We start from the raw sequence: 9,656 nt of genomic DNA, 5'->3' as shown, positions 1-9,656 counted from the left end.
AGAAACAAAAACTGTTTTTTCTCTCTACTCACATTCAACACAGAACACTTCTGTGATCAGATGTGGTGGGCTTCCCTCCACATCAAGCAATTCTTCAGCATTGTCTGTAATTCAGTTCCACTCTGGCACTACCTGGCTGAGATGGCATCAGATCCCACAGGTCAAGGGCTCAGTCCCGCAAGATGCCTCCACTTCAGACACCAATCACAAAGACCCGTTGTAGAAACAACTTATAGCTGACTGACCAGCTATAAATCAGGGTTCCCATGACCTAGCACCTCAGGTTCAATACTTTTTCTTTTTTTTTTTTGAGATGGAATCTCACTCTGTCGCCCAGGCGAGAATGCAGTGGTACAATCTCGGCTCACTGCAACCTCTGCCTCCCAGGTTCAAGCAATTCTCCTGACTCAGCCATCAGAGTAGCTGAGACTACAGGCGTGTGCCACCACACCCAGCTGATTTTTGTATTTTTAGTAGAGACAGAGTTTCACCATGTTGACCAGGCTGGTCTTGAACTCCTGACCTCAGGTGATCCACCCACTTCGGCCTCCCAAAGTGCTGGGATTACAGATGTGAGCCACCGCATCCGGCCTCAATAATTTCTTAAAATGGCACACAGGACTCAGGGAAACACTTTACTTAAGTTTACCAGTTTATTATAAAGGATACAGATGAACAGCCAGATAAAGAGATGGATGGACAGGGCAAGGTGTGGGTGGACATGGAGCTTCCATGCCTCCTCTGGGTGTGCCACCCTCCCAGCACCTCCACATGTTCAGCAACCCAGAAGCTCATCAGAGCTTGTTGTTCAAGAGGGGGTATTTTGGTTTTTGTTTTGAGACCAGGGTCTAACTCCATCACCCAGGCTGGAGTATAATGGCACAAACATGGCTCACTGCATCCTTGACCACCCAGGCTCAGGTGATCCTCCCACCTCAGCTTCAGCTTCCTGGGTAGCCGGGACTACAGGCACATACCACTAAGCCCAGCTAATTTTTTCTGCTTTTTGTAGACATGGGGGTCTTGCTATATTGCCCAGGCTGGTCTCAAACTCCTGGATTCAAGCAGTCCTCCAACCTGAGCCTGCCAAAGTGCTGGGATTACAGATGTGATCCCACCATGCCCAACCCAAGAGTTGTAATAGAGCCACCCTGCTTCCCAAAAATTGGTGGGTGGGGATAAAAATTCCAACCCTCTAATCCTCTAATTACTTGGTCTTTCTGGTGACTGTCCCCCTTCTGAGGTTATCTAGGGGACCAACCCTAAATCACCTCATTAGCATTAACTCAGGTATGATCAAAAGGGGCTCATTATGAATAACACAGGACACTGCGATCATTCAGAAAATTCCAAGGGTTTTAGGAGCTCTGTGACAGGAACCAGTGACAAAGACAAAATACTGTGTATATTTCCTATTATACCACAGAACCTAAGGAGACAACTAAATATAATGTGGTATTCTAGAAGAGAAAAAGGACATTAGGGAAAATATAAGGAAAGCTGCATAAATGATGGAGTTTAGTTAATAAGGTCTCAATATTGGTTCATTAATTATGACAAAGGTATCATACTAATGTAAAATGTTCATAATAAGGGAAATTGGGGGGATGGGAGACTATCTTCTTGCTTCTTTAAGTCTAAAACTGTTCTAAAAATAAAGTTTATTAATGTAAGAAACAGAACTGAAAGACAAAAATAAACAAATACACAATTACAGCTGGAGACTTCAACACTATTCTCTCAACAATTGATAGAACTAAACTGAACATCAGCAAGGATACAGAAGAATTCAACACCACCATCAGTCAACAGTATCTAATCAACATCTATAAAACACTCCACCCAACAAAAACAGAAGACATATTATTCTTTTCAAGCACCTATGGCTTGTGTACCAAGATCATGTAAACCAAAAAGTTTCTGAGACAGGCCTTGATTAATTTAGAAGTTTATTTTGCCAAGGTTAAGGACATGCCCAGAAGAAGTAAACTCAGAATCACAGAAACAGTCTGTGGTCTGTGCCTTTCTCTAAAGATGAATTTAAGGGCGTCAGTATTTAAAGGGGAAAAGTGGGCTGAAGAGGAACAGTCATCCACATGTCGCAAGAGAAAAGGAGCAAGTAGGGAAAGAGTCAATTATGTATTCGTCTCATGCTCAGTAAATCATTAAGATAAGGGGAACACGGAGTAGCTAGCTTTGGAGATAATTTAACCTGTTATCTGTAGCTGTCTGCTTAGGAACACAATGAAAGGCAGCTTCTTGCATGATTCGGCTCTCAGTTTAATTTTTTTCTTTTGGCCTCGTGAATTGGGGTCCCAGGTTTTTATTTTCCTTTCATAATCATATACCATATCCTGGGCCATAAAACAAACCTGAACAAATTTAAATGAATTGAAATCATGCCAAGTGTGTTCCCCAACCCCTGTGGAATCGAACTAGAAATCAATCAGAAAGATCAAAAGAAAATCTCCAAAAACTAGGAAACTAAAAAACACACTTCTAAATAATCCCTGAGTCACAGAGAAGTCTCAAGAGAAATCAAAACATATATTGAACTGAGTGAAAATGAAAACACATCAAAATTTGTGGGACGCAGCTTAAAGAGTGGTGAGAGGGAAATTTAGGACATTAAATGCTTACATTAGAAAAGAGAAAATGTCCCAAATCTATAATCTGACCTCACACCTGTGAAACTGATATAGGAGTTTAAAAAGGAATTATTTGGCAGATAGTGAAGGTAAGGAAGTCCTCAGTAAGGTTTTCCTTTTAATACAAAGCAGCTCCCAAATAATTCCTCTTTTTTTTTTTTTTTTGAAATGGAGTTTCATCTTGTTGCTCAGGCTGGAGTGCAATGGTGCGATCTCGGCTCACTGCAACCTCTGCCTCCCGGGTTCAAGCGATTCTCCTGCCTCACTCTCCCAAGTAGCTGGAATTACAGGTGCCCGCCACCACGCCAGGCTAATTTTATATTTTTAATAGAGACAGGGTTTCGCCATGTTGGTCAGGCTAGTCTCGAACTCCTGACCTCAGAGAGCTGGGATCACAGGTGTGAGCCACCACCCCCGGGCAATCATTTTCTTTTCTAACAAATAACAGCCTGTAAAATCGACCTGCAGACATAAAAAGGCAAGCTAGAAGCTTGCACGAGTGAATGCTGGCAGCTGTGCCAATGGGAAAGGGGCTACCTGGGGGCTAGGCGTGTTCAACATGGCGGCTCCATCTTCCTTCACGTGTACGGTGAGGAGAAGACAACATGGCACCGGCCAAGTAACGACTCCATTTGTATAATAGAATTTTAGGATGGGGTCGCCAGCTTCCTTGCATACTATGTAGACGTCAAACCTGGTCCATCCAATCTTTGGGCGCTATAAATCATACAGCGCCTCATCAAGCCAGTCTATAAAATCCAGAGCACTTTGCTGTGGGCCGAAGTCCCATTCGGGAGCCCCTCTTTCTGGCAGGAGAGAGTGCTATTCTAGTCTCCTTTCTCTTTCTTTTGCCTATTAAACCTCAACTCCTAAACCCACTTCTTGCGTGTCCACATACTCAAATTTCCTTGTTATGAGACTACGAACCTCGGGTATTTAGCCCAGACAACGACGCTGCTTCAAAACTAGAAAGAAGAGCAATGGCGGGCGTGATGGCTCATACCTGTAATCCCGGCACTTTGGGAGGCGGAGGCTGGTGGATCACGAGGTCAGGAGATCGAGACCATCCTGGCTAACACAGTGAAATCCCCTACAAAAAATTAGCCGGGCTCCCTGGTGGGCGCCTGTAGTCCCAGCTACTTGGGAGGCTGAGGCAGGAGAATGGCGTGAACCCGAGAGGTGGAGCTTGCAGTGAGCCGAGATCGCGCCACTGCACTCCAGCCTGGGCAACAGAGCAAGACTCCGTCTCAAAAATAAATAAATAAATAAAAATAAAATAAACTTATGGGAGGAAGTCAAGGCCATGATTAACGGAAAATTCATAGCTTCAAAGGCACATGTTAGAAAGGAAGAAAGTCAAAATTAACAAGCACCCACCTCAGAAAGAAAAAGAACAGTACATTAAGCCTAAATAAAGTAGAAAACAGAAAATAATAAAGATAAGAACAGAAGTTAATAAAATTAAAAATCTACTTACAAAAGAGAGGATCATGAAGCCAAAAGTTGTTTCTTTTAAGACAATGTACAATTATTTCCTGGTGAGCTTGAACAGGAGGAAAAGAGAAATCGTCAATAGTCAAGAAAGAAGTCCGGGGAGGGAGGGGAGAAAGGGTTTAAAAATTAAAAATTATTATTCATATCCCAAACCTCAGCATCACACGGTATATTGTGATCCCCAAATATCTGAGACAGTTCTCAGTCAATTTTGGAAGTTTATTTTGCCAAAGTTAAGCATGCGCACCCGTGACACAGCCTCAGGATGTTCTGAGGACATCTGCCCAAGGTAGCCAGGGCACAGCTTGGTTTTATACATTTTAGGGAGACATGAGACATCAATCAACATATGTAAGATGTACATTGGCTCCATCCAGAAAGGCGGGACAACTCAAATTGGGGAGGGGGATTCCAGGTCATAGATAGGTAAGAGACAGTTGCATTCTTTTGAGTTTCTGATGAGCCTTTCCAAAGGAGGCAATCAGATAAGGATTTATCTCAGTGAGCAGAGGGATGACTTTGAGATCTGTCTGTTCTTTGTCCACAAGGAAATTCCTTGTGGGGATGTAGCTTTATTATCTAAGTAGCTAACTTTCTTAGGAAGAGAATGGGAGGCAGGTTTGCCCTCAGCAGTTTCCAGCTTGACTTTTCCCTTTGGCTTAGTGATTTGGGAGTTCCAAGATTTATTTTCCTTTTAAGATACCCAGGTAACAAAGCTTCACAGCTACCACCCAAATCTAAAATAAAAGTTGAGACCAAGTGTGGTGGCTCAAGCCTGTAATCCCAGCACTTTGGGAGGCTGAAGCAGGCGGATCACTTGAGATCAGGAGTTTGAGTCCAGCTTGGCCAACATGGTGAAACCCCATCTCTACTAAAACATACAAAAATTAGCTGGGTGTGGTGGTAGGAGCTGGTAATCCCAACTACTCAGGAGGCTGAGGCAGGAGAATTGCTTGAACCCGGGAGGCAGCAGTTGCAGTGAGACAAGATTGTGCCACTGCGCTCCATCCTGGGGGACAGGGTGATACTCCATCTCAAAAAAATAAAGAAAGAAAAGAAAAGATGAAAAAAAAAAAGAAAAGAAAAGAATGGGTTATATATAAAAAAGTAAAGATTTGGCACTCAGCTTGGAGAAAGGAAGTTAAAGACATGATAATGGTTTCAAACATCTGTTGACATGAAGACCGAAAGAAGACTGAACAAAATAACATGAATTAAAATGCATCTGGCCAGGCACAGCGGCTCACGCCTGTAATCCCAGCAGTTTAGGAGGCCAAGGCAGGTGGATCACCTGAGGTCAGGAGTTCGAGACCAGCCTGGCCAACATGGTGAAACCCCATCTCTACTAAAAATATAAAAATTAGATGGGCATGGTATTGGGTACCCGTAATCCCAGCTACTCAAGAGACTGAGGCAGGAGAATTGCTTGAACCCAGGAGACAGAGGTTGCAGTGAGTCAACACAGTGGCACTGCATTCCAGCCTGGGTGACAGAGTAAGACTCTGTCTCAAAAAAAAAAAAAAAAAGATGCATCACAGACTTTTTGATTTACATGAAGTAACATAATTTGAAGAACTGCTTATGATGGAAGAAAATAAAAGAAAAGGATTTTACTACGAATTGAACTTTAAAATTTTAAGTGGTTAATCAAATTATGTTTATAATGAATAATTTACATAATATTTTGTTTGACTCAAATCTGTGGCTGAGGCAAACACAGTTTATCATATAGAATAGTTAGAAGACAGCAGAAACAATTTCACTGACACGACTAGATAGGTCTAGCTCACATTTTACAGGTATATAGTAAATCACAACTGCAAAATTCTTCTAATTTTTAGGTACTGAAAGTCAAAGTGATGATTAATCAGATTGGGAATTTGTCTCTGTAAAAGATTACCTTGACAATGGACTGAAATAATGGAGCTCCTACTCTAAGAAATATTCTCCCTAGAGCAATCTTACTCTTGCTGGAACTGGATAAGAAAATTTTGATTCCCTTTGGATTCTCAAAGAATCGTGAACTCATATGAAAATCAAGAAATTTCAGTTTTAAACTATTAAATAAGGAAGAGATGACACTAAAGGGCTAAAGATAAAATCCAAACCCATCAATTGCACCTTAGATTTTATTTTACTAAAGTGAGCAGAAAGATTTATCACCTATGTCTTAATAAGAGAATTAAGCAAATTGAATCAATTGTTTAAGTCATATTTATTGATAAGCCCATTTTTAGGCCACAGTTTAGCTTAATTGCCATTTAGCAGATCATCTGCTTACTTTTCTTTTTAAAATTTTATTTCTCCGTATCATTAAAATTTTTATATAGTGAAAATAGAGTCAATGTTTTAAAAAATAAAAATAGAAATCACTCATGAACATAAAACAATAATACATGGATATGATGAAGTTAAGCCAATAAATTTGAAAACCTAGTGAAATAAACAAATTCCTTTAAAAACACAATGTACAAAATCTCTCCTAAAAAAGATAACATGGGCTAGGCACGGTGGCTCACGCCTGTAATCCCAGCACTTTGGGAGGCCGAGGCGGGTGGATCACCTGAGGTCAGGAGTTCGAGACCAGCCTGACCAACACGGAGAAACCCCATCTCTACTAAAAATACAAAATTAGCCGGGCACAGTGGTACATGCCTGTAATCCCAGCTACTCAGGAGGCTGAGGCAGGACAATCGCTTGAACCTGGGAGGCAGAGGTTGCAGTGAGCCGAGATCGTGCCATTGCACTCCAGCCTGGGCAACAAGAGCGAAACTCTGCCTCAAAAAAAAAAAAAAGAAAGAAAAAGAAAATATGAATAATCCTATAATAAAGAAATAAATTAAATCTGCAACTTAAAAAACTTTCTGAGACTAAATGGCTTCACCTGTGAATGCCATCCACACATCTAAGGATGCAAATTTTATTTTATTTTATTTTATTTTATTTGTTTATTTGAGACGGAGTTTGCTCAAATTTATTTATTTGAGATGGAGTGCAATGGCGTGATCTCACATCACTGCAACCTCTGCCTCCCGGGAGGAACACCAATTTTAAACAAACTCTTTCAAAGACTGAAAAAAGAGCGAACACTGCCAAATTCATGTTATGAGACCAGAAACACTTTGATACTAAAATCAGACAAGAAAGGATGGGGACATTCCAAGAAAGGATGGGGAACAACTGGAAGTCTCATACCTGCTCCATTTGCCCCAGGCAGCTTTCCTGAGCCTTGGATGACCACTTCACAATTCTTATACCCCAGGTAAGTTTTATATCCCAGGGCCGCATGACTCACTGGACTAATATATTGAAGGACATCCTGTTTCTGAACGAGACTAGAACAGAGTCCAGACAGTTTTATACCTGCAGGAGGGTATGTCCATTGGTACCACTACTTTGGGAAGCTGGTTCAAATTATCACCTGAAGTTGAAGTGACTTTATGAACCATCAGTTCCACCTCCAGGCACATACCAATCAAAATGTGTTCCGGCTTTTTTTTTCCCTCCCTGACACCGCCAAGGTCGCACACATGAGGCCTCTCCGACACCGCAGACGGGGGGCCCGAGGCGCTACATCGCCTCCTACCTGCTGGCTGCCCTCGGGGGTAACTCCTCCCCCAGCGTCAAGGATATCAAGAAGATCTTGGACAGCGTGGGCATCGAGGCAGGCGACGACCGGCTCAACAAGGTTATTAGTGAGCTGAATGGAAAAAACATTGAAGACGTCATTGCCCAGGGTATTGGCAAGCTTGCCAGTGTACCTGCCGGTGGGGCCGTGGCCGTCTCTGCTGCCCCAGGCTCTGCAGCGTCTGCTGCTGGCTCCGCGCCTGCTGCAGCAGAGGAGAAGAAAGATGAGAAGAAGGAGGAGTCTGAAGAGTCAGACGATGACATGGGATTTGGCCTCTTTGATTAAATTCCTGCTTCCCTGCAAATAAAGCCTTTTTACACATTTAAAATATATATATATATATGTTCCCATGTGCACCATGTGACAAGCATGCTCATTGCAATATTTATTCATAATAGCCACAAACTAGAAACAACCCAAATGTCGTGGTGGCTCACACCTGTAATTCCAGCACTTTGGGAGGCCGAGGTGGGCGGATCACTTGAGACCAGGAGCTCCAGACCAGCCTGGCCAACATGGGGAAGCCCCGTCTCTACTCAAAATACAAAAAAAATTAGCCGGGCCTGGTGGCAGGTGCCTGTAATCCCTGCTACTCGGGAGGCTAAGGCAGGAGAATCGCATGAAACCAGGAGGCGGAGGTTGCAGTGAGCCAAGATCACGCCATTGCAATCCTTGGCAACAAGAGTGAAACTCCGTCTCAAAAAAATAAATAAATAAATAAAAATTAAAATTAAAAAAAGGATCAGATAAGAAAAATGTATTATATATAAAAATGCATGAGCTGCTACCGCACACAACAACATAATGCATCTCATGAATATAATGCTTCACGAAAGAAGCCAAGCTTCAAAGAACACATTCTGTGAGATTCCAAATATGGAAAGTTCACGATAGGCAAAAAATTAAAAATGATAGTGTTAGAAGTCAAGTCCTTTTGCAAAGTGGGAGGAACTTACGTTTCATGAAAGGGGCTTTGGTAGTGCTGGTCATGTCTCATTTCTTTACCTGCCTCATGGTACAAAGCTGTTTACTCTGCTAATTCATCATACATTTATATTTTGAGTAATTATCTCTGTGAAACAAGTTCACTGTGCACTTAGTTACCAACTTATCTGAGTCCAGTGAGACAAAACACCCACATATGCAACAAGTTACCTGAAGAGGATCTATTACTTACAGATAGGCACCAAGGGATAACAGAAGCCTAGGGTTCATTGTGAGCTGGTCACCTAAGGCTCAGGAAAGCAGCCTGGGGCAGAAGGCATCTCAACTGTGCATGCCCCACTTGCACTGCAACTGAGGGCCCCCAAGAAGCAGCCCACCCTGGGCTTTATACCCCGGAGATACATGATTCACTGGACTAAAGTGTTGAAGGACATCCTGTTTCTTTCTTTTTTTTTTTTTTTCTTGAGACAGAGTCTCGTTCTGTCGCCAAGACTGGAGTGCAGTGGTGCGATTTCGGCTCACTGCAACCTCTGCCTCCCAGGTTCAAGCGATTTCCCTGCCTGGCCTCCTGAGTAGCTGGGATTACAGGTGTCCACTACCACGCCAGGCTAATTTTTTGTATTTTAGTAGAGGCAGGGTTTCACCACGTTGGCCAGGCTGGTCTTGAACTCCTGACCTCAGGTCATCCATCCACCTCGGTCTCCCAAAGTGCTGGGATTACAGGCATGAACCACCGAGCCCAGCCAGGACATCCTGTTTCTGATGGGGACTGGAATAGAGCACAGGCAGTTGTAGCGAATCCCTCCTTATCACAGGATGTTGCATTCCCAGCACATTCAAGTTATTTTGAGAACTATAAGCCAGAAAGGGGCAAGAGCTGGGTTGGTCCAAGGCCACCAGGAGAACTGTCCTGCACTCTGTATGCTATGTTTCAGTATAAA

At 42.8% G+C, this 9,656-nt stretch overlaps 1 protein-coding gene across 1 annotated transcript in view; it reads left to right on the top strand.

The window, feature by feature from the left end:
• LOC105536209 overlaps window positions 1–8,098 on the top strand; it is a 34,310-nt gene extending 26,212 nt beyond the window's left edge. The window contains exon 5 of the mRNA XM_011975503.1: window positions 7,664–8,098. Within this exon, the coding sequence (XP_011830893.1) occupies window positions 7,664–8,055 (392 nt within the window). The 3' untranslated portion in view covers window positions 8,056–8,098. The remainder of the gene's footprint in view (window positions 1–7,663) is intronic.
• Window positions 8,099–9,656: the final 1,558 nt, after the last annotated feature.

The sequence above is a fragment of the Mandrillus leucophaeus genome, unplaced genomic scaffold (genome assembly GCF_000951045.1).
Source record: "Mandrillus leucophaeus isolate KB7577 unplaced genomic scaffold, Mleu.le_1.0 Scaffold101, whole genome shotgun sequence".
NCBI classification, from domain to species: domain Eukaryota; kingdom Metazoa; phylum Chordata; class Mammalia; order Primates; family Cercopithecidae; genus Mandrillus; species Mandrillus leucophaeus.
This window is presented reverse-complemented; position numbering and strand designations above follow the sequence as displayed.